Source organism: Electrona antarctica (assembly GCF_951216825.1).
Source record: "Electrona antarctica genome assembly, chromosome: 24".
NCBI lineage: Eukaryota > Metazoa > Chordata > Actinopteri > Myctophiformes > Myctophidae > Electrona > Electrona antarctica.
Window position 1 is genome coordinate 5061308 of NC_136803.1, and position 26129 is coordinate 5087436.

At 42.9% G+C, this 26129-nt stretch overlaps 2 protein-coding genes across 5 annotated transcripts; both read left to right on the forward strand.

Moving 5' to 3' along the window:
- The first annotated feature begins 1449 nt into the window (after positions 1-1449).
- On the forward strand, positions 1450-26052 carry LOC306917474 (uncharacterized protein). 2 transcript variants are annotated; one of them, XR_013789192.1, is made up of 12 exons: positions 1450-1603; positions 3279-3424; positions 3542-3623; positions 4053-4188; positions 4295-4497; positions 5228-5364; positions 5677-5818; positions 7434-7709; positions 7848-9015; positions 9257-9331; positions 10435-12253; positions 25821-26052. XR_013789192.1 is itself a non-coding variant. In XM_079495702.1 (11 exons), the coding sequence occupies exons 1-11, from the start codon at positions 1475-1477 to the stop codon at positions 11844-11846; spliced, it is 3906 nt and encodes a 1301-aa protein (XP_079351828.1). In that variant the 5' UTR covers positions 1450-1474; the 3' UTR covers positions 11847-12466. The 2 variants fall into 2 exon arrangements, 1 of the variants encoding a protein (XP_079351828.1); XM_079495702.1 differs by lacking the exon at positions 25821-26052 and having other exon boundaries at positions 10435-12466.
- LOC306917473 (uncharacterized protein) lies at positions 13299-26052 on the forward strand. 3 transcript variants are annotated; one of them, XM_079495700.1, is made up of 12 exons: positions 13299-13432; positions 14750-14895; positions 15013-15094; positions 15493-15628; positions 15872-16074; positions 16993-17129; positions 17969-18110; positions 19229-19504; positions 19647-20856; positions 21024-21089; positions 21634-24669; positions 24754-26052. In XM_079495700.1, the coding sequence occupies exons 1-12, from the start codon at positions 13304-13306 to the stop codon at positions 25767-25769; spliced, it is 6579 nt and encodes a 2192-aa protein (XP_079351826.1). In that variant the 5' UTR covers positions 13299-13303; the 3' UTR covers positions 25770-26052. The 3 variants fall into 3 exon arrangements, with proteins under 3 accessions (XP_079351826.1, XP_079351827.1, XP_079351825.1); XM_079495701.1 differs by having other exon boundaries at positions 21634-23510; positions 23598-26052; XM_079495699.1 differs by having other exon boundaries at positions 21634-26052.
- Positions 26053-26129: the final 77 nt, after the last annotated feature.

Below are 26129 nucleotides of genomic sequence, written 5' to 3' on the forward strand. Positions count from 1 at the left end.
ATTGTGTGGGTTGGCAGGTGAAACGGGCCTCCTCTCCCACCAATAGGATCCTGTGTCTGTATCATCTCTGATAGACGATTGGTGGAGGAGGTGTCGGTTGACTATGGTGCATAGTTCATACAAAGAACTAGAATGGAGCGTTATATACATGTCAACATACTGTTGTTTTTTACACTTTGAATTAGGAAGCAGATTCACCAAAGATTCTTTTGTGCACAAGGTCCAGGTTAATTTGGACTCTATTTGTCATCAAACAATGCCATGCATGTCTGTTTTTCATCCAACAATGATTTAACCATTAGTTAATGTAATACCGATATGTACATAAAAGTTCATTTAACCTACCTTCTGAGAAGACAAAAAAGAAGAAGAAAAAAAAAAGTGTGAGCAAGATGAACCCTTTCTGTTCAATGATATATTTATTTTAGCCAGCTGGTCACAGGTGCAACCTGGCTGTACTGTCGATGTTGAGACTAGTGAGGACCTGGTGGACACGTTTTCATGATCGGCTGCTTCTAGCGCCTCTAAGCCAAAGGGAGATAAAAACCATAGTGAGCTTGCTGCTGCACCTGGCAGTTATGACGAGTCATTCTTGTTTAATGAAACACTCATTTGTATCCTGATGCAAAGTACTAGGGAGTGCTTCATGCAAGAATAAGGCCTATTTATACTTTATAAGGTGACCACCGAAACGGTGGTTAGTAAAAACAGAGGCGTGTTTGGGTGAGCGGTGAATCGCTTACCACTGTGGTGTGACGTCATGTTGTGAAAATGTTCAATCAATCAATACAAAGGCTCCAGACTCCAGACCACCTCACCCCTGCCTATTTTGATATGTCTATGACTATGGGCTGGAATGGCTATTAGGGTTGACGACAGAGTACAGCAACAGCATCTTGCAATGGGCCTGGTCTACAAGATTCACTACATCACCAAGATACCCATGTACCATGTCAAAATACTTCCTTAATGTCAATGAAGTCCACACTCACAACACCAGAGGGAGTTCAACAAACCAATGTAGCTCCTATGCCACTAAAATGTGGGACACCCTACCAACAGCCATTAAGAAATGTGAATCCCTCCACCCACCCACACTGTAGACATGTTTTTCCCTTTTTTACTTTTTTTACATGATGATTTCCTGTTTCTTCATAGAAGTGTATATGTACGCCTTTAATTGTGATGATGAATGAAAATGGTGAACCCTGATGTAAATAAGTCTTGTGCTTTTCACAACGTTTTTATTTTTGTATTGACTTTTGTATTGACTTGTGCTTTAGTTTGATTCTACATACTGTGAAATAAAAATATCAATCAATCAATCAATCAATCAATCCACAAGAAAAGTTTGAGAACCACTGCTGTAACTTGAAGATATTACTCCAGTAGATGGCGGCATTGCAACGACTATGAAGTTACAACCGCCCATGAAAACCAAAACAAGAAGTCGAAGAAGACGACAGAAAGCAGTATGGCGGAAGAAGGCAGTGCTCTCGACTTAGAGGGCTTCAAGAAACGATTACAAAGTTTATTTATAAATGGTTGTTCGAGTCATGCGCTGCAGGTGGACGGTAAAACCTTCTGTTCTGGATTCCGCAGGGTAAGGCAGTCAGAGACACTGTTTCATTCATTAAAATACAAAGTAAACCTTGTGCAGGAGAACACATTCATGCAGCAGCAGGTCTGCAGGTTCCCCTCCCCCAGAGATCAATATAAGTTGGCTAAACTCCTCTAGACCGCATGTTTGAGGAAGAAGTTAAAAACTTGTCCTCAAACAAGTTTTCAAGTTGTTTCAGATGCATTTCTGATTAATGAATGATCTACTGATATATGAAATTCCTTGTGCACATGTTTTAACAATCTAATTATTGCAGACAGGTGGATAGTTATTAGCACTGAAACATGACTGTCACCTAGCCGCAATTTGCAACTCTAGATTTTTATAATGGGATGAATCTAGAGTTGCAATACCCTCCATTGACTCCCCATTCATCCAATTTGCTTTTGCGATCTGCTTGTATTAAACAACGTTAAACTCGCCAACATGGCAGCTGTAGGGCAAGCTTGAATTATCCTCTTTCAATCTGCCAAGCTTTTGTTTCATGAAAATCAGCCGTAGACATGTTATGAGCTACTTTCTGTCAAGAAATTCTCTGAAGGCGATTATTTTTCTAAGTGTTGGACTTTGGAACCTATAGATGTGTCATAGCCGCAATTTGCAACTCTAGATTTTTTTATAATGGGATGAATCTAGAGTTGCAATACCCTCCATTGACTCCCCACTCATCATTTTGCGTTTGCGATCTGCTCGTCTTAAACGACGTTAAACTCACCAACATTGCAGCTGTTGTCCAAGCTTGAATTATTCTCTTTCAATCTGCAAAGCTTGTTTTTCATAAAAATCCCCCGTAGACATGTTATGAGCTACTTTCTGTCAAGACATTCTGTGCAAGTGATTCTTTTTCTAAGTGCTGGAGTTTGGAAGCGCTCGTCGTAAGTCCCTGAACGTCCCTGCATGCATCTGTTTCGCATTTGCACATAATGCAGGAGGCAGCAGCGCGACCCCTTAATACAAACGAGCGCTTCCAAACTCCAACATTTCTTCTTCTTGACATAAAGTAGCTCATAACATGTCTACGGGGGATTTTTATGAAAAACAAGCTTTGCAGATTGAAAGAGAATAATTCAAGCTTGGACTACAGCTGCAATGTTGGTGAGTTTAACGTCGTTTAAGACAAGCAGATCGCAAACGCAAAATGATGAGTGGGGAGTCAATGGAGGGTATTGCAACTCTAGATTCATCCCATTATAAAAAAATCTAGAGTTGCAAATTGCGGCTAGATGTGTCACAGACTACATTTTTTGGGGAGCGTTTTACTCATTGCTGGCTGTCTGAATACCAAAAAATATATAATTAATAAAAAACAGTCATTAAAAATGTGACATATTGTTGCTTATAGCAGCTTTAAGGTCTACTTCTTGTTTATGCCCCACAATGACTGGATAGTCATTTGTAGCACTATAGCCATTGTGAAAATATGAAACTGTTATCTCTACAATGGCTAGTGCTACAAATTGCTACAAGTACCTGTATATCCAGTCATTTTGGGGCATAAGTAGTCTTATAATGATGTACCATTCATGTTCACATCATGTATAGGCTTAAACCATTTTTCAAATATTTTTTTTTTTACATTTTGGACAAAATATCCAATTTTACACCAAGGTAGCCTTGCAAACTCAGGCAATCATTCTCTCCCACATCTCTCTCTAAGCTGGTGGAGGAGTACACATATCACTGGCAGACTCCACTGCCTCAACTCAGGATCCTCCAGATTGCTCTTTGCTATTTTGATCGAGAATCTTACTCGTTTCCGGTAGGCTGTGATGATGTACACTACATGCTCAGCAGTCTGGCCTTGTAAGTAACCCTGGTGGAGGCCTTTCTTTGGACTGTTGGGAAACTGGGCGCATATTTAAACTAAAGAATCAATTTCTTGCCCGAACAGTAATTCATACGATTTCTGTTCCCTCACAGGAGTGTGTTTGAGCTCTTGCTGTTCTTTCACAAGAATGACTTCGATCAGGATCCACTGAAACACTTCACTGTTACATTCCAGGTGAGGCTTCAAACCATTTTCGGACTTATTCTTTTCGGACTAAGTATGCACCGGTATTTCTTTGAAGGGACAAAGAAATACCGGTACAACAGCCGTCATGTTAGTTTGCCCCTTAAATGCAGCACCACTAAAATATATACTGTATGTATGTATCTACATAGCAGGGCTTTTCAAAGTGTGAGGCATGCCTTTCAAACATGGGTGAAGATGAAATGGGATTTAATGTCCATTAGGGGTAATGTTGCAGACTCGCAGGCTCCTCTAATTGTAATCACATCACAGACTAGGTTAGAAATAAGAGTAGAAATAATTGTGTACATAGTCAACATAGACATGCGTTGTCTATCCCTTTCTCCCTGCTGTCTTTCAACAGGGCTTTTCAAATGCAATTTATTCTCTTTTTTCCCCTTACTGTGGAATGTCATGCAGGAATGTCATATGTCCCTCGCGAGGCATCAGAATGTTCACTTGCTCGAGGTGAGCAATTGTTTACAAGATGGCGGGCCATGGGGGAACGTCACTCTGCAGTCCATCCTCACACAGTCCACATTACCTCAGACTGAAGGTTTGTAACGGTGAAAACAACAAATGTAAATGACTCTCATTCCCCATTCGCGCTTCATTGACGTTACTAAATATGGACTATCTTCTCCTGTTTGACTCTTCCACAGTGGACCGATATATCAGCACCCAGGTGCCGGTGTTGTTGGAGCTGCGGGTACGCTACCTGTTGACCTGTGAGAGGGTCAGCGAGGCTATGGCCCTGGCCAAGTGCTGCTCTCAGCATCCCACAGCAGGAGAACATCCCTTCTTCCTCCAGGTGTACCTCACCTGGCTTCACAAAACCTCCCAGAATGACCTTCTGAACAAAGAGGTGGGCTGAGTGACTGTTGTATAGAGATGATGTGTATGAGCTAAGGGATCGTTAATCGATCAGTAAGAAATTCTTCGTTCATTTTTTATTTTTAATTTGTAACTGTTACTTAACAGTAAACAAACGGTCAAATCATTGGGCGTTGTTCTGTGAATGTAATGCTGTCTGCGCGTGCGTGGCCGAGGAACGCACATGTGGGCCGGTTAAAAAATGTTCCCCCCCAGGGAAATTAAGATTCTCAAATTAAAAAACAAAACAAACGCTTATCAACTAACCGGTTAATCTAAGGTTATCAATTAATTAATTAATCGATTCATACATACATCCCTAATGCCTAAATCCCTTCAATCAATATAATAATATTGATTATGTCAATATTATGTCAATATGTCAGTATTGATATATATTATATTATTATTATATATATTATTATTATTATTTATATATATTATTATATTATGTCAATATGTCAGTATTGATATATGTCAAAGTTGACATATCTAAATATTACTTTTAAATGTACATTTTGTGTGTCAATGACTATCAACCACACAATTTTAACTGTAGAATAGTACTAGTTAAGAATGTTTTTTGGGGCATTTGTGCTTCATCTTTGCAGGACAGTAGAAAGACATGGACAGGAATTGAACCTGAGTCGCACTAATCCATACTGGTGTGCCCTGAATGGGACTTGAATGATGTAATGGAACTGGTTTCTCCTCTTTTTCAGCTGACTAATTTGAATGGCAAAGATGCTCTTCGTGTCATCTGTAATATGGAGAGCGAGGAAGAGGATGAATCACTACTGGCCCTCACCAGAGCCTTCCTCTCCCAGGAGCTTCGAAGAGGAGACATGGACCATTTGTGGTAGGTTTTACTGTCAATAGAAATCCACAAATTATACAATGGCCAGTCTCACACCAGCAGGTTATGGCGGCTGTATTTCACACCAAAGTATATGAATTTGAATGGCACCAGTGGTCTCAGTTCAGCATCCATACCATCCCTATTTGGCATGTAAATGAGAGAGGCCAGAATGAGACATGCTCGTGGGACTTGAAATATGTTAATGCTACTAATTTGACTGTCTTAGTACATAAGTCACATGTGGTCTAATATAACTGCACAGTACACACAGTAGGAATATTTATCATCTTAATTGTCTTACATGTCCCACAGTGACCTTGTCTTCATATGGAGCAAACTACAAATGCGGTTGAAAACCTCCAAAGACGTTTTACTAGAGGAGAGCCATGAGCTGATGCTGTCTGCCACCAACGTCCATTCAATGTTCCCGTTCATCAGAGTCATTCTGGAAGAGGTGAGGTATACAGTAAAGACAAGTATTTGTTCAAGTAAGAAGCTACGTTTTTGTGCAGAACTTAAGACATCCGTTTTTGGCCTGGGCCATGGCTCAGTGGTCCAGTTACCTTGGCTGGTAATCCAGTCTGGCAGTGTGCTGCGGGTTCGACTCCCGATCCCGACGGCCTTTACTGCATGTCTTCCCCCCCATCTCTCTCCCCATTTCCTGTCAGCCTACTGTCTGTCCCTCCATAAAATATATAAAATAAAGGCAAAAGCCACAAAAAAAACATATATATATATATAATAAAAAAAAGACATCCGTGTTTGTAGCAATTGCATTATGAAACAGAGTAGTAATAGTACAGTATCACGTATAGTATATTTGACTTATTGTCTCCACCAGGCAGAAGGTATGGGGAGAGAGTATGTTTTGCACTCCGTCCGTGTGTGTGTCCTTCCGTCCGTCCTTCCTTCCGTCCTTCCGTACGTCCGTTATCAGCTAATCTCCGGCACCGTTGGCCCGATCCATGCCAAACTTTGCACACGCACTCCCTGGATGCCAACAACGAACCTCTGCCCCAATTCCTCAACGGCCTGTTATAGCGCCACCATGAGGCCGATTTAGGCAAAATACATTTCTGTAGATAACTCGTACACATTTTATCCATACATCACACAATTCGGTATACACTATCTCCATAGTCATGTGATCAACACGGATCTGCACAATTTCCCATCTTCCATCCTGATTGGCTAAGATTGGCTTCCAAAGCTCACATGATTGGTCCGTTTCGAACAAAATGCAACAAATCACAAACAGTGTCCAATTTCCATTAAATTATACACGCACATTTCCACTAGGTGAGGATGACATGCCACTATTTCTTTCCCAAATCAGCCTCACGGTGGCGCTATAACATGCCATTTCCTGTTTTTACCTATAACTGCATCGATCTGTAATATACAACTTATGTATGTGCACTCCCTAGAGGCCATGGAAAAACATTTTCCCTGCATCCCTCCACATCTGCCGGTTATAGCGCCACCATGAGGCTGATTTCTGCAAAACACATTGTTTATGTTAGTCGCACAGATTTCATCCAAATCTCACGCAAATCGGTACACATGATCTCTTGTGATCAAGACGAGCCTGTGGGATTTCTCAGATTCTACACTGATTAGCTAAGATTGCCTTCCAAAGTTTTCAGGAGTAGCCTGTTTTACAAAATGCTGCACATGTCCTGCTCATCCAGAATTCTATCCTCAGAGATGCTATGAGGGATCTGGCTCTGCATTTACTCAACAAAATGAAGACAATTGTTGCAAGAAACAAACAAAAAAACATTTTGCCAAACATCACACACACTCCTATCCTCCTGGTGGAGACCTGTGCCCAGAAGGGCACTTTTTCTAGTTTCTTTTCTTTTTGCTTGTTTTTTGTTCAGAGCATTTTTTTATTTTAAAATGTATGAATAATGGCTGAGCCAGACTGGAAAGTCATTATTTTACCAATAATGAAGGTGGAATATTTATATTAGATTAAACCTTTAATAGAATTCAGTGGTATTCAAGACTAGTCAATATTTACACATTTCAGTGTTCATATTCAACATTTTGTCATTGTTTGTTAGTTGGGCAACGATGGGCTCCAGTTCTGTGTGGAGCTGTGCACCAAGGCCCTTCAGTCCTGTGATGACGTCGGCACCAAGTCCCTGATCTACAAGACCATCGCTGGCCTGTTTCCCAACGACCTGGAGATGTGCAGAGCCTGTGCTCTGCTGGTCTACTTCCTGGAGCCCACGGTGGAGGCTTACAAGATGGTCTTCCAGCTCTACACACAGCCTGACCAGGAGTACAATGCAGATGCCAGCCCCGTCAGCAACCAAGTTCGCTTTGAGTTGCTCCAGGTGGATAAGTCATAAACAATAGTATTTTTATTTATCAAAATCTGCAGTGTACCACCATGTACTGTTTGTTTGTCTTTTTTGTGTGAAACAATCAATGGTCGACACTTTTTACATCTTTTGTTTTTACTGTTTCTGTAGGTCCTGAAGAAGGGTTTGCACTTTGACCCTGAGTTCTGTGACCTCATGGCTCTGCGAGCCAACTGTAAGAATCTGATGAGTGAGACGGCAGAGAATGCTGCCCTAGAAGAGATCTTGGAATGGGTCCCTGACAACTGCATCAAAGAGCCCGATTTGCATTTAAGCATCCATTCAAGCAACTTCCAGCAAAGAACAGAAGTGGTACACCAGGCGGGGGCAAAGAAGCGCCAAACTAAAGACGATAAGAAGAATCACATGACAACTGAACGGGGTACGGCCAGCACTGATGTAGCTGCAGCTTCAGCTTCAAGTGTTGACCATGCTGTAATGACGAAAGAGAAACGTGCTGTGAATGAGACTCCAGCGTTGAACTCTTTATGGCAGTCCTTTTGGCAGCTAGACAAAATGTATCACAGTCTTATCCCACCACGGTTCTCAGAAAAGAAGCGCCCAAGACGTAAGATAAGGAAGCCAGGGTGGCTCATGGAGTACTCGGAAACCGCTGAGGACTTAGAGAAGGCTTCCACTTCCTCAGAAACTCATGAGGATCTAGACGAGGCTTCCAGTTCCTCTGAAACAACTGAGGTTTTAGACAAGGCTTCCACTTCCCTTTCGTCTGGGAAGCCGCGGCGGCTCATGGAGAACTCAGAAACCCATGAGGATTTCACTTCACTTCTCACTAAAATTAAGCCGGCAGTGGTGGTCCTTTCCAGACTCCCACAAATAAACAAGGCTTCCACTTTACTTCTGGTTAAAATGAAGTCGGCAATTGTGGTCCTTAACAGACTCCCACAAATAGACAAGGCTTCCTCTTCACTTCTGGCTGAAATGAATCCAGCGGCGGTGGTCCTTCCCAAACTCCCACAACTTCACGAGGCTTCCTCTTCACTTCTGGTGAATGAAGCTGGCAGCGGTGATCCATCCCAAACGCCGCCAGCAGTGGTGGTGCTTCCCGAACACAGCTCCCAGGCTGCTCCCTGGCCACTGGTGCCACTGCAACAATGCATCAGGGAGGAGGGGGAGGAGGAGGAGGGGGTTTCTGTAGGTTCTGAGGGGGAGGACACTGTTCCTGTAGGTTCTGACACTTGTTGGGACCCAAAATCGGACCAGGATTCTGAACCGGAGTGCAGCCAATCGGAGACACTGATGCCACAAGCAATCTCTAATGGTAAATAACCGAGGACTGGCGTTATCAAGCCTCACCATCACATACCCATGCTGTTAAAATAGTAAAAGAAACAAAAACATAACACATTCATAACGTAGTGAATCCAGTTTGTTTATATTGATAATGTTTGTTCCAGGAATATTTGTGCTTGTGGCCACCTGTCCTGTTCTATCTTCCCTTTCATTCAGTTTGTTTCCCTCTGCCTACATTTATGTTGCTCTTTCTTTTCCCCTCATATTAGGTCTGATGTCTGCAGCCCCAGAACTTACGAGGAGGGACGGGACAGGTCAGGGGAGAGACTCCTCCCCTCATCCAGGTGAGGACGTGGAGGAGGACGATGAGGAGTGTCCGTTGTTTAGCAATCCTTTTAATTATTCCCAACTTGCATCGTTCCCAAGTAGGCGGGTTCCCCACGAGCACAGATCTAGTCACTTTGAATTAGCCCACATTTTTGAGTGGTGCAACCACTCCCTTACAGAGCTATGTGTGTGGCTGGGTGGGTATGAGCATGAAAATAGCATGGTTGTTTTTCACCACCTGTGCGCAACCTAACAAACACACACACACACACACACACACACACACACACACACACACATTAACTGTATATATGATGATTTCGGGTGTGCCAGTACAGTACAGTACAGTAGAGGGACCCCCACACGGTAACTTTGTCATTTCACAACCGTTTCGGACGTGGGGCGGCTTGCCAGAACTGGGCCGGCGCCGTGGTCCTGTGGGTCTGGAACTTCCGGGGACCCCCCGGGGACCTCCACATGGAGTTGCACCACTCACTTCACACGGGTGTGATTTTTATTTACTTTTCTTGCATACACTTTTCTTGCATACACATTCCTACAGTACTTTGTGACCACAGTAAGTTCTTTCCCCTCTTTGTCACCTGCAAAGCTGGAAACGTCTTGCATTGCCAGCTGTAATGCACGAAGCCTGCCTTATTTGTATCTTGTGCACATATCGACTGATAGTTTATCCAATGAATAGACTATGGAGAAGCCAGGGGTAAATGCTTCACTTCAAATGTCCTGTGTGCGCTCCAATTTTGGTATCAAACACATCGTGTTCTGTTTAGTGCATTATTATACTTGACAGGGAAGCCATAATGCTCCTACAAAGGAGACTGGACAGATGGGGTGCATACTTAGTTTAGACTAGTCATTGGTTAGACATGGGTTAGGTTTAGGTGTGCTGCCCCGTGGGAGGTTAGGTTTAGGGTGATGGTTTGAGATAGGTTGTAGTTGTAGGACTAATGACTGGTCTAACCAATGACTAGTCTAAACCAAAAACTGTCTAAACTAAGTACTGCACCCGGACAGATGACAAAGCGTTTCTAGTTGTCTGGATACTGTTTTTACCTTCCTCTCACCTTCTCTCTTCCTCTGTCTTCTCTCTCGCTATCAGGAGTGACGTCCCAAACTTCCCAGACTCTGGTCTTCTCCTGTCCTGAGTGTCTATTTGCCTTCACATCTCAGCCCTTCCTCCATAGACACATGAAGAGGCGCCACAAGGACATCTACTGCCAATGGAATGGACAGATCCCCTCAGCTGCCTGTCAGCAAATCACCAGCACTGCTTGCTTAGACTTAGTTCCTGTTGTAACATTGGGCGACGAGTCCCCTCCATCTACTCCAGTCCCTGGCGACCCTCCCTGCATCATCTCTGCAACCGACCAAAAACTAGGAGACACAGACCAACAAATACCTTACAATCATCGACGGTTTATCAAAACTTTGTTTATCAAAACTTTAACTCAGCCAGGGGAAGTAAAGACGCGTCATCTGATTCACACAGGAAAGAAACCCCACAACTGTGAGTGGTGTGACATGAGTTTCAACAAGTTAGATAGTCTGAGAAATCACCAAACTCTCCACACTGGTGTAAAACCTTTTCAGTGTGAAGAGTGTGGCATGGGTTACACCAGGTTAGTTAGTCTGAGAAAGCACCTAACTCTCCACACTGGAGAAAAAACGTTCCACTGCGAAGAGTGCGGTGAGAGTTTCAGTAACGAACAGTTTCTGAAGAAACACCAGCATTGCCACAGTGGAGTTGAACGTTTCCAGTGTGAACAGTGTGACATGAATTTCGGCAGGTTATCTAGTCTGATAAATCACCAAACTCTCCACACTGGAGAAAAACCTTTTCACTGCAAAGAGTGCAGCAAGAGTTTCAGTAGCAAAGTCTATTTGAAGAAACACCAGCGGTACCATTCTGGAGTTAAACCGTGGCAGTGTGATGTGTGCGACAAGAGGTTCATTTGGTTGAGAGACCTGAAGGTACACAAGCATGTGCACACTGACGTACAACCTTTCCACTGTGAACTGTGTAACACAGGTTTTAGTCATTTACATCATCTGAAGGAACATCAGCTCATCCACATTGATGAAATGCCTTTCCGCTGTAAACTGTGTGACAAGAGTTTCAGTAGCGAACAGTATCTGAAGGAACACCTTCATATCCACTTCGGAGAAAGACCATACGACAATCTGAGGACACACCTTATCCACACCGGACAAAAACCTTTCAGCTGTAAAGTGTGTGCCAAGAATTTCTCTTTGAAAAGTAATCTGAGGAAACACCTTCGTATCCACATCGGAGAAAAACCATATGACTGTAAAGTGTGTGGGAGGAATTTCAGTGGGAAAGGCAATCTGGAGACACACCTTCGTATTCACACCGGAGAAAAACCTTTCCGCTGCAAAGTGTGTGGAAAGGATTTCAGTCTGAAAGGTAATCTGAAGACACACCTTCTTATACACACTGGAGAAAAAACATACGACTCTAAATTGTGTGGTAGGAATTTCTGTCACACCTGAGAGAAAACGTACGACTGTAAAGACTGTGGCAAGCGCTTCAATGACGGACGTCATCTGAATAACCACGAGTGCTTTCACTTTTTCACGTTTGACGACACGAACCCCGGCGTCCCCAATTACGGCCATGGCATAACAGGCGAACATTCGCAGACGATGGCAGATCTACAAGCTCACGGAACATGGGAACATGATGCATTGGTGGATAGGATGTGGGTGGGTGACATGTGTGAGATTAGCACAGATTATGCCCATGATGATGCATTGGTGACTGGTGAGATTAATGGCCATGCTACAGGTGATGCTTCTAATGCATTGGTGGATGATATCATTGAGATTATTGACCATGACTGAGTGACCATGTGAGTTTGTAGATCGGTTGATTTCAGATAAGAAATGTCAAATGTGATGTGTAGAGGTACAGGACCACCGTCAGTGGATAATCATTTATGAGCGTCAAAATCATATATGCTGCCAACCAAAAGCAAAGCACTGTCTGTATGTTATTCCTAATATGGGTGTGATTATTTTTCTGTTTTGCATTAGGCCAATTTGTATGTTAGCCTGATTGTACTCAATCAATTCAAATTCACAAATTCAAATGGAATAAATCTTTCACTGTTTTTATTTTTGTATATAATAGTTTGTTGACATAATCTAAAAGCTACACATTGTAAGCCACTTTGTTGGTTGTTTTATTTCACATGTCAAGAACCACACCACTGAGAACATTTGGGTGTTGATTGAAATTAACAAACAATGTTGGGAGGGTATTGATACTCGGAGGAATTGTGAATAAGGATTCACACCAACTCAGAAAGTTAAAAGTTAGAACTGTGCTGTGAATCCTGTGATTGTGAATGGAATAACTGGGTGGAGGTGGACACATGAGTGATGGGCAACCTTTTTGACGAAGTGCCATTTATTTTCTTAGTTAGCATTTCCTAAAGATGTATAGTGTCCATAATAACCTTTATAATTCATAGTTATTCTGATTTACATAGAGAAAGGTGAGGGGATGTAATTGTATTGACTTTTAGTTTTAATGTATACAATATATATCTTTAAATGTATTTTAAACCAAAAGTCCTCTTGTGGCAGTGCACTGTGGAGTGATTACCCTCCACTGTTGGCACATAGTTTGTTTGTTTTTTGATTAAACATTTGCAGAATGTGTAGAGTTCAATGAAATTACAGGTCAATACAAAATCTGCTAAAAGGATAAAACCATAAAAAGCACTAAGACAATAAAGATCCTCCATTTTCAATTCATCAAAACATACAGATATACATTTCGCAAAAAATATATATACATTACAATGTTAGAAAAAAGGTGTACACACTTTGCAATCCCTATCACAAATTAACATTCCAGTAGATGGCGGCATTGCAACGACTATGAAGTTACAAACGCCCATGAAAACCAAAACAAGAAGTCGAAGAAGACGACAGAAAGCAGTATGGCGGAAGAAGGCAGTGCTCTCGACTTGGAGGGCTTCGAGAAACGATTACAAAGTTTATTTACAAATGGTTGTTCGAGTCATGCGCTGCAGGTGGACGGGAAAACCTTCTGTTCTGAATTCCGCAAGGTAAGACAGTCAGAGACACTGTTTCATTCATTAAAATACAAAGTAAACCTTGTGCAGGAGAACACATGCCTGCAGCAGCAGGTCTGCAGCTTCCCCTCCCCCCGAGATCAATATAAGTTGGCTAACGCCTCTTGACCGCATTTTTGAGAAGTTAAAAACTTTAAACTTTGAGAAGTTTAAAACCGCTTGTTTTAACAACCTAATTATTGCAGGCAGATTGATAGTTATTAGCCCTGAAACATGACTGTCACCATGTCCTTATCTACAGGAAGGTAAAACAGGAAAGGTGAAGGTGGGCACCTAGCTCTGGTCCATAGCCTTCTACTGCTTCTACGAGGGCAGAATCGTAGAAGCAGTAGAAGGCTATGGACCAGAGCTAGGTGGGCACCAAGGAAAAGTGGGCACCTCGGTGTCTATTCTTTCCCCAAAATGTAAATGTTAAAGTATACATGATTATAACATGCTTAAATATTTGACAATTAAGGTCTACTTCTTGTTTATGCCCCACAATGACTGGATATACATGTTTTGTAGCCATTTGTAGCACTAGCCATTGTAAAAATAAACTTATCTCTACAATGGCTAGTGCTACAAATTAAAACCTGTATAGCAGGTCATTTTGGGGCATAAACAAGAAGTAGTCTTATAGATGTACCGTGCATATGCCGGCCTAATTTACATTACTATTTTTCAAATATTTAATTTTTACATTTTGGGCAAAATATACAGTTTTACACCAAGGTAGCCTGCATAGCCTGCATCCTTAGACTCAGGCAATCATGTGTCTCCCCCCCCCCCTCCCAGGGACTCATACAATGTCCCTGGGACCCATCTAAAAGAAGACCACTCCTGGGTCCCGGGACCCTATTTCACTGCTGCATCCTCAAGGAACCACAAATAGTCAAATGAACTATATTTAAAAATGTACTATCATTTCATAATGGACGATTATTCTTTTGGGTAAGTGTGCAAAGCAAAGCAAAGTTACTATATTTACCCAGGGTAACTGGACTAAGCATCAGATACTTGTTTACAGCCAGGCCCTGCTCATAGAACATTTCATGGTAGTGGTTCAATGCCTTGCTCAAGGGCACTTCAGCGGTGGTAATTTTAACGTGCCGTCCTTTGGGCAAATAGGACATGACATGTACTTGCCCGACGAGCAAGTGCCTGTGAGATCTTAGTGTCAACCCCTGAATGTTGACTTCAAGTTCCTCTTGGACTGGTGGGCCATAATGGGTTTAATGGATGGAAGTTGTTCCCCAACTCTTATTAATTTTTAGTTTTTTCTTTCTCTCCCACATTTCTCTCTTAAAGCTGGTGGAGGACTACACATGTCACTGGCAGACTCCACTGCCTCAACTCAGGATCCTCGAGATTGCTCTTTGCTATTTTGATCGAGAATCGCACTCGTTTCCGGTAGGCTGTGATGATGTACACTACATGCTCAGCAGTCTGGCCTTGTAAGTAACCCTGGCGTAGGCCTTTGTTCGGACTGTTGGGAAACTGGGCGCATATTTCAACTAAAGAATCAATTTTTTGCCCGAGCAGTAATTCATAGGATTTCTGTTCCCTCACAGGAGTGTGTTTGAGCTCTTGCTGTTCTTTGACAAGAATGACTTCGATCAGGATCCACTGAAACACTTCACTGTTACATTCCAGGTGAGGCTTCAAACCATTTTCTGACTTAGCTTAATTATGTACCGGTATTTCTTTGAATGGATTTGACAACAGCCGTCATGGTTGCCCCTTAAATGCAGCACCACTAAAATATATACTGTATGTATCTACATAGCAGGGCTTCTCAAAGTGTGAGGCATGCCTTTCAAACAGGGGTGAAGATGAAATAGGATGTCCATTAGGGATGATGTCGCATGCTCCTCTAATTGTAATCTCATCGCAGAGGTTAGAAATAAGAGAGTAGAAATAATTGTGTGCATTATGATTGTCTATCCCTTTCTCCCTGCTGTCTTTCAGCAGGGGAGAAAGCAGGGCTTTTCAAAACGTGAGGCTGCAATTTATTCTCTTTTTTCCCTCCCCTACTCTGGAATGTCATGCAGGAATGTCATATGTCCCTCGCGAGGCATCAGAATGTTCACTTGCTCGAGGTGATTCATTGTTTACAAGATGGTGGGCCATGGGGGAACGTCACTCTGCAGTCCATCCTCACACAGTCCACATTACCTCAGACTGAAGGTTTGTAACGGTGAAAACAACACACCAGTGCTGGACAGATCTGCGCCAATTTTGTATTTCATTTTATCATATTCTTTACAATCCTGTTAATCAGTGTTTCCACTGTGTGGACAGCTAGGCCATTACTCAACGGGATAGAATGCTGGCACCCAGTATAATTTAATGTAAGTTACTCATTCCACATGCGCTCTTCATTGACGTTACTAAATATGGACTATCTTCTCCTGTTTGACTCCTCCACAGTGGACCGATATATCAGCACCCAGGTGCCGGTGTTGTTGGAGCTGCGCGTACGCTACCTGTTGACCTGTGAGAGGGTCAGCGAGGCTATGGCCCTGGCCAAGTGCTGCTCTCAGCATCCCACAGCAGGAGAACATCCCTTCTTCCTCCAGGTGTACCTCACCTGGCTTCACAAAACCTCCCAGAACGACCTTCTGAACAAAGAGGTGGGCTGAGTGACTGTGTTGTATAGAGATGATGTGTATGAGGGATAGGGATGTTAACACAACGGATGCGCCAGCATATTTAAAAAAAAAGACAACTGGGAGGCATAATCTTCCATTCTTACCTTGCGCTGGTCACGCTAAAGTCTCTAGAAGTGTTAATAGTTCATCATTAATCGATCGGTAAGAAATTCTTCATTCATTTGATTCATTTTTAACTGTTACTTAACAGTTAACAATTCATCGAGAATTCGGCGGTTCTATCATTGGGTGTTTTTCTGTGAATGTAATGCTGTCTGCTGATGTGTGGCCGAGGAACGCACATGTGGGCAGGTTAAAAAATATCCCCCCCACCTTGGTAGCCACAGAGACGCCTCTGTTTTTGCATGTAATGTGACAGACGAGCCACTGCACTTTTCATTTAATTTGATTCCTCATTCAAATAAATATTTGATTAAGGAATATAATATGCCTTTTGTATTCTTTTTGTATATCAGCAAAAAATGTATTGAGGGAAATTATAAGGTTATCGATTATCAATTAAGGAATTAACCGATACATACATCCCTAATGGGAGAGGACAGGACTGTATAATAATATTAATTGAAGGTCAAAGTTGACCTATATCTAAATGTACATTTTGTGTGTCAATGACTATCAACCACACAACACAATTATGAAATAACTGGTCCTATTACTAACAAATACTCCCAATGGTTTAAACTGTAGAATAGTACTAGTTAAGAATGTTTTTTGGGGCATTTGTGCTTCATCTTTGCAGGACAGTAGAAAGACATGGACAGGAATTGAACCTGAGTCGTACAGTGCTGTAACTGTAGCAATTGCACATTAATCCATACCGGTGTGCCCTGAATGGGACTTGAATGATGTAATGGCACTGGTTTCTCCTCCTTTTTTCAGCTGACTAATCTTAATGGCAAAGATGCTCTTCGCGTCATCTGTAATATGGAGAGCGAGGAAGAGGATGAATCACTACTGGCCCTCACCAGAGCCTTCCTCTCCCAGGAGCTTCGAAGAGGAGACATGGACCATTTGTGGTAGGTTTTACTGTCAATAGAAATCCACAAACTATACAATGGCCAGTCTCACACCAGCAGGTTATGATGGCTGTATTTCACACCAAAGTAAATTAATTTGAATGGCACCAGTGGTCTCACTTCAGCAGCCATACCATCCCTATTTGGCATGTAATGGCTCATACACACTGCACGATATTTGCTCCGATTATGCTGTCGGGGACCATTTTTTTAGCTCGCTGACAAAACTCCCGATCTGACGCAAGATCGGGCTTTGATCAATTGATGTAGCCTATATCGGGTCTGGATCGCATCTTGGTGAACTCTTGCAGTGTGTGATGCCTACTCGGCGACCAATCGTTTAGTGTGAAAGCCACAACGATATAATGACAGACGATTTAAAAAAAATCACACCCGTGTGAACTGAGTGGTGTAAGGTCTTATATAGACTGATCAGCTGTGGTCTGACGTAATGTCTGACGTAATGAAAATCACACCCGTGTGAACTGGGTGACCATAGCAACCGTGCTCATTTTTTGAGCACAGACAGACAGACAGACAGACAGACTAACAAAGCCAGTTGTAGGAGTGGTTTACACCACTCAAAAAGACTCCTGCAGTGTGAAATACACAACGATCTGATGACTCGCCGACAACTTTAAAACTCCTACAGTGTGTAGGGGCCATTAATGATTGGTAGTGGCCAGGATGAGACATGCTCGTGGGACTTTAATGATAATGCTACTAATTTGACTTTTCTTATGTTTGTCTTAATACATAAGTCACACGTGGTGTAATATAACTGCACAGTACACAAAGTAGGAATATTTATCATCTTAATTGTCTTACATGTCCCACAGTGACCTTGTCTTCATATGGAGCAAACTACATATGCGGTTGAAAACCTCCAAAGACGTTTTACTAGAGGAGAGCCATGAGCTGATGCTGTCTGCCACCAATGTCCATTCAATGTTCCCGTTCATCAGAGTCATTCTGGAAGAGGTGAGATATACAATAAAGTAAAGACAAGTATTTGTTCAAGTAAGAAGCTACGTTTTTGTGCCGACTTGGTGCTTGAACTTAAAGGAACACTTCACCCTTTTTGCCAAAACGTATATGTTAATGACGTTTAGAAGATTTAGAACACTTTCCTGGGGGTCTTTATGTGTGTAATATGTGGTTTAAGATATTTTAGATTTTAGCAGTGAGCCCAGTGTCAATGATGTCATGGACACTGGGCTCACTTCCTTCCTGGACTACAATTCCCATAATGCTTTGGTGCACTGCTCCTCCTTGTGGATATGGGGAGGGCTGTCTTACTGAGACACCATGTAGTCCAGGAAGGAAGTGAGCCAAGTGTCCATGACATCAGAGACACTGGGCTCACTGCTAAAATCTAAAATATCTAAAACCACATATTACACACATAAAGAAAGTGTTCTAAATCTTCTAAACGTCATTAACATATATTTCTTTGCAAAAAGGGTGAAGTTTCCCTTTAAGACAAAAATGGAGTAGTAATAATACAGTATCACGTACAGTATATTTGACTTATTTCTTTTCTTTTCTCTTTTTTTTGAGTGGTGCAAACCACTCCAACAACCAGCTTTGTCTGTACCTGTGTCTGTACCTGTGTCTGTACCTGTGTACCTGTACGTGTCCCCACGTACATGTGAGCATAGTTGCTATGGTTAGTGTGTGACGTCACTGCACCACTCAGTTCACACGGGTGTGATTTTTTTTTTCCCTGTTCAGAGCAAATGGTTCCTATGGCCAATCTTTTTGAGTGGTGCAAACCTCTCCAACAACCAGCTTTGTCTGTATCTATGTTTGTGTACCTGTGTACGTGGCCGTGCACAGGTGAGCATGGTTACCATGGTCACTGACATTACGTCAGACCACAGCTGATCAGGCTATATAAGACCTTGCACCACTCAGTTCACACGGGTGTGATTTTTATTTAAATGTATGAATAATGGCTTAGCCAGACTGGAAAGTCATTATTTTACCAATAAGGAAGGTGGAATATTTATATTAGATAAAACCTTTAATAAACCTTTAAAGACAACTTTTACACATTTCAGTGTTCATATTCAACATTTTGTCATTGTTTATGTTAGTTGGGCAACGATGGGCTCCAGTTCTGTGTGGAGCTGTGCACCAAGGCCCTTCAGTCCTGTGATGACGTCGGCACCAAGTCCCTGATCTACAAGACCATCGCTGGCCTGTTTCCCAACGACCTGGAGATGTGCAGAGCCTGTGCTCTGCTGGTCTACTTCCTGGAGCCCACGGTGGAGGCTTACAAGATGGTCTTCCAGCTCTACACACAGCCTGACCAGGAGTACAATGCAGATGCCAGCCCCGTCAGCAACCAAGTTCGCTTTGAGTTGCTCCAGGTGGATAAGTCATAAACAATAGTATATTTATTTATCAAAATCTGCAGTGTACCACCATGTACTGTTTGTTTGTCTTTTTTGTGTGAAACAATCAATGGTCGACACTTTTCACATCTTTTGTTTTTACTAACTGTTTCTGTAGGTCCTGAAGAAGGCCTTGCACTTTGACCCTGAGTTCTGTGACCTCATGGCTCTGCGAGCCAACTGTAAGAATCTGATGAGTGAGACGGCAGAGAATGCTGCCCTAGAAGAGATCTTGGAATGGGTCCCTGACAACTGCATCAAAGAGCCCGATTTGCATTTAAGCATCCATTCAAGCAACTTCCTAGCAAAGAAGCGCCAAACTAAACACGTGACTAATCACATGACAACCGGACGGGGTACGGCCAGCACTGATGTAGCTGCAGCTTCAGCTTCAAGTGTTGACCATGCTGTAATGACGAAAGAGAAACGTGCTGTGAATGAGACTCCAGCGTTGAACTCTTTATGGCAGTCCTTTTGGCAGCTAGACAAAATGTATCACAGTCTTATCCCACCACAGTTCTCAGAAAAGGAGCGCCCAAGACGTAAGATAAGGAAGCCGGGGTGGCTCATGGAGTACTCAGAAACCGCTGAGGACTTAGAGAAGGCTTCCACTTCCTCAGAAACTCATGAGGATCTAGACGAGGCTTCCACTTCCCTTCTGTCTGGGAAGCCGCGGCGGCTCATGGAGAACTCAGAAACCCATGAGGATTTAGAAGAGGCTTCCACTTCACTTCTCACTAAAATTAAGCCGGCAGTCGTGGTCCTTTCCAGACTCCCACGAATAAACAAGGCTTCCACTTTACTTCTGATTAAAATGAAGTCGGCAGTGGTGGTCCTTAACAGACTCCCACAACTTCACGAGGCTTCCTCTTCACTTCTGGTGAATGAAGCTGTCCTTCCCAAACTCCCACAACTTCACAAGGCTTCCTCTTCACTATTGGTGAATGAAGCTGTCCTTGACAAACTCCCACAAATAGACGAGGCTCCCTCTTCACTTCTGGTGAATGAAGCTGTCCTTCCCAAACTCCAACAACTTCACGAGGCTCACTCTTCACTTCTGGTGAATGAAGCTAGAAGCATCAGTCCTTGCCAAACGCCGCCGGCAGTGGTGGTGCTTCCCAAACACAGCTCTCAGGCTGCTCCCTGGCCACTGGTGCCGCTGCAGCAATGCATCAGGGAGGAGGAGGGGGAGGGGGTTTCTGTAGGTTCTGACGGGGAGGACACTGTTTCTGTAGGTTCTGACACTTGTTGGGACCCAAAATGGGACCAGGATTCTGAACCGGAGTGCAACCAATCGGAGACACTGACGCCACAAGCAATCTCTAATGGTAAATAACCGAGGACTATCAACCCTTGCCATCACATACCCATGCTGTTAAAATAGTAAAAACATAACATATTCATAACATAGTGAATCCAGTGAGTTTGTTTATATTGATAATGTTCTTCCCATTCATTCTGTTTATTTCCCTGTTTGCCTCCCCTGTCATATTAGGTCTGATGTCTCCAGCCCCAGAACTTATGCAGACAGGTCAGGGGAGAGACTCCTCCCCTCATCCAGGTGAGGACGATGAGGAGTGTCTGTTGTTTAGCAATCCTTTTAATTGTTCCCAACTTACATCGTTCCCAAGTAGGCGGATGCCCGACAAGCACAGATCTAGTTACCTTGAATTATCCCACATTATTTTATTTACTTTACTTGCATACACATTCCTACAGTACTTTGTGACCACAGTAAGTTCTTTCCCCTCTTTGTCACCTGCAAAGCTGTAAACGTCTTGCATTCCCAGCTGTAATACACAAAGGCTGCCTTATCTGTATCTAGTGCACATATCGACTGTCTGATAGTTTATCCAATGAATAGAGTGGAGAAGCCAGGGGTAAATGCTTCAGCTTCACTTCAAATGTCCTGCGTGCACTCCAATTTTGGTATCAAAGACATCATTATGTGACTGTTTAGTCCATTATTATACTTAACAGGGAAGCCATAGTGCTCCTACAAAGGAGACTGGACATATGATGAAGCATTTCCAGTTGTCTGGATACTGTTTTTACCTGCCTCTCCCCTTCTCTCTTTCTCCCTCTCTCTTCTCTCTCGCTATCAGGAGTGACGTCCCAAACTTCCCAGACTCTGGTCTTCTCCTGTCCTGAGTGTCTATTTGCCTTCACATCTCAGGCCTTCCTCCATAGACACATGAAGAGGCGCCACAAGGACATCTACTGCCAATGGAATGGACATATCCCCTCAGCTGCCTGTCAGCAAATCACCAGCACTACTTGTGTAGACTTAGTTCCTCCCGTTCCTGTTGTAACTTTGGGCGACGAGTCCCCTCCATCTACTCCGGTACCTGGCGACCCTCCCTGCATCATCTCTGCAACCGACCCGAAACGAGGAGACACAGACCAACAAATACCTTACAGTAATCAACGGTTTATCAAAACTTTGTTTATCAAAACTTTAACTCAGCCAGGGGAAGTAAAGACGCGACATCTGATTCACACAGGAAAGAAAACCCACAACTGTGAGTGGTGTGACATGAGTTTCAACAAGTTAGATAGTCTGAGAAATCACCAAACTCTCCACACAGGTGTAAAACCTTTTCAGTGTGAAGAGTGCGGCGAGAGTTTCAGTAACGAACTGTTTCTGAAGCAACACCGGTGTTGCTACACTGGAGTTAAACCTTGGCAGTGTGACGTGTGTGACAAGAGCTTCATTTGGTTGAGAGACCTGAAGGTACACAAGCATGTGCACACTGACGTACAACCTTTCCACTGTGAACTGTGTAACACAGGTTTTATTAATTTACGTCATCTGAAGGAACATCAGCTCATTCACACTAATGAAAAGCCTTTCCGCTGTAAAGTGTGTGACAAGAGTTTCAGTTGCGAACAGTATCTTAAGGAACATCTTCATATCCACACCAAAGAAAGACCATCTGACAACCTGAGGACACACCTTATACACAACGGACAAAAACCTTTCAGCTGTAAAGTGTGTGGCAATAATTACTCTTCGAAAGGTTATCTGAAGATGCACCTTTGTATCCACACTGGAGAAAAACCTTTCAGCTGTAAAGTGTGTGCAAAGAATTTCTCTTCGAAAAGTAATCTGAAGAAACACCTTCGTAGCCACACAGGGGAAAAAGCATACGACAGTAAAGACTGTGGCAAGTGCTTCAGTCAGTCCAATAATCTGAAGCAACACATGCAATTGCACACCGGAGAAAAACCTTTCCACTTTAAAGTGTGTGCAAAGAATTTCTCTTTGAAAGGTGATCTGAAGATGCACCTTCGTATCCACACTGGAGAAAACCCTTTCCTCTGTACAGTGTGTGGCATGAGTTTCGGTCGGAAAGGTCATCTGAAGACACACCTTCGTATCCACACCGGAGAAAAACCTTTCCGCTGTACAGTGTGTGGGAGGAATTTCAATCAGACAGGTCATCTGAAGACACACCTTCGTACCCACACCAGAGAAATACCATACGACTGTAAAGACTGTGGCATGAATTTTGCTTGGAAAGAGAGTCTAAAGAGACACATTCGTATCATCCACACCGGTGAAAAACCATATGACTCTAATGTGTGTGGAGAGAATTTATGTCAGGAAGACAATCTGAAGAATCACCTTTGTACCCACACCGGAGAAAAACCCTTACGCTGTAAAGTGTGTGGCAAGAATTTCAGTAAGAAAGGTAGTCTGAAGATACACCTTCGTACCCACACCGGAGAAAAACCATACGACTGTAAAGACTGTGGCAAGAATTTCAGTCAGAAAAGTCATCTGAAGAAACACCTCCGTACCCACACCGGAGAAAAACCATACGACACTAAAGTGTGTGCAAATAATTTCTCTTTGAAAGGTGATCTGAAGATGCACCTTCGTATCCACACTGGAGAAAACCCTTTCCGCTGTACAGTGTGTGGCATGAGTTTCGGTCGGAAAGGTCATCTGAAGAGACACCTTCATACCCACACCGGAGAAAAACCATATGACTGTAAAGACTGTGGCATGAATTTTGCTTGGAAAGAGAGTCTAAAGAGACACATTCGTATCAAGCACACCGGTGAAAAACCATATGACTCTAATGTGTGTGGAGAGAATTTATGTCAGGAAGACAATCTGAAGAATCACCTTTGTACCCACACCGGAGAAAAACCATACGACTCTAAAGACTGCGGCAAGTGCTACAGTCGGGCCAATAATCTGAATCAACACATGCAAGTCCACACCGGAGAAAAACCTTTCCGCTGTAAAGTGTGTGGGAGGAATTTCAGTCAGAAAAGTAATCTGAGGAGACACATTCGTACCCACACCGGAGAAAAACAACACCTTCGTACCCACACCGGAGAAAGACCTTTCCACTGTAAAGTGTGTGGGGAGAATTTCAGTCAGACAAGTGATCTGAAGAGACACCTTCGTACCCACACCGGAGAAAAACCTTTCCGCTGTACAGTGTGTGGGAAGTATTTCAGTCGGACAAGTGATCTGAAGAGACACCTTCGTATCATCCACACCGGTGAAAAACAACACCTTCGTATCCACACCGGAGAAAAACCTTTCTGCTGTACAGTGTGTGGGAAGTATTTCAGTCTGACAAGTTATCTGAAGATACACCTTCGTACCCACACCGGAGAAAAACCATACGACTGTAAAGACTGTGGCAAGAATTTTGTTTCGAAAGATAATCTGAAGAGACACATTCGTATCATCCACACCGGTGAAAAACAACACCTTCGTATCCACACCGGAGAAAAACCTTTCTGCTGTACAGTGTGTGGGAAGTATTTCAGTCTGACAAGTTATCTGAAGATACACCTTCGTACCCACACCGGAGAAAAACCATACGACTGTAAAGACTGTGGCAGGAATTTTGCTTGGAAAGAGAGTCTAAAGAGACACATTCGTATCATCCACACCGGTGAAAAACCATATGACTCTAATGTGTGTGGAGAGAATTTATGTCAGAAAGACAATCTGAAGAATCACCTTTGTACCCACACCGGAGAAAAACCATACGACTCTAAAGACTGTGGCAAGTGCTACAGTCGGGCCAATAATCTGAATCAACACGTGCAAGTCCACACCGGAGAAAAACCTTTCCGCTGTAAAGTGTGTGGGGGGAATTTCAGTCAGACAAGTGATCTGAAGAGACACCTTCATACCCACACTGAAGAAAAACCAAACGACTGTAAAGACTGTGGCAAGAATTTTGTTTCGAAAGATAATCTGAAGAGACACATTCGTATCATCCACACCGGTGAAAAACCTTTCCCCTGTACAGTGTGTGGGAGGAATTTCAGGTGCCCAAGTTATCTGAAGATGCACCTTCGTACCCACACCGGAGAAAAACCATACGACTGTAAAGACTGTGGCAAGAATTTTGCTTGGAAAGAGAGTCTAAAGAGACACATTCGTATCATCCACACCGGTGAAAAAACATATGACTCTAATGTGTGTGAAGAGAATTTATGTCAGAAAGACAATCTGAAGAATCACCTTTGTACCCACACCGGAGAAAAACCATACGACTCTAAAAACTGTGGCAAGTGCTACAGTCGGGCCAATAATCTGAATCAACACATGCAAATCCACACCGCAGAAAAACCTTTCCGCTGTACAGTGTGTGGGAGGAATTTCAGTCAGACAAGTCATCTGAAGACACACCTTCATACCCACACCGGAGAAAAACCATACGATTGTAAAGACTGTGGCAAGAATTTTGCTTCGAAACAGAGTCTGAAGAGACACATTCGTATCAACCACACCGGAAATAAACCATACGACTGTAAAGACTGTGGCAAGACTTTTGTTTGGAAAGATAGTCTGAGGAGACACATTCGTATCAACCACACCGGTGAAAAACTACACCTTCGTACCCACACTGGAGAAAGACCATACGACTGTAAAGACTGTGGCAAGCGCTTCAATGACGGACATCATCTGAATAACCACGAGTGCTTCCACTTGTTTGACGACCCGAACCCCGGCGTTCCCAATTACGGCCATGGCATAACAGGCGAACATTCGCAGACAATGGCAGATCAACAAGCTCACGGAACATGGGAACATGATATATTGGTGGATAGGATGTGGGTGGGTGACATGTGTGAGATTAGCACAGATTATGCCCATGATGATGCATTGGTGACTGGTGAGATTAATGGCCATGCTACAGGTGATGCTCATAATGCATTGGTGGATGATATCATTGAGATTATGGACCATGACTATTTGTGACCATGTGAGTTTGTATATCGGTTGATTTCAGATAAGAAATGTGGTGTAGAGGCAGGGGGGGAAAAAGTATGTGGTCAGGTACAGGACCAGCGTCAGTGGATAATCATTTATGAGGGTCAAAATCATATGCTGCCATCCAAAAGCAAAGCACTGTCAGTATAGTATATGCTATTCCTAATATGTGTGTGATTATTTTTCTGTTTTGCATTAGGTCAATTTGTATGTTAGCCAGATTGTACTCAATCAATTCAAATTCACATGGAATAAATCTTTTTTGTTAATAGTTTGTTGACATAATCTAAAAATCTACACATTGTAAGCCAATGTTGGGAGGGTATTGATACTCAGAGGGAATAAGGA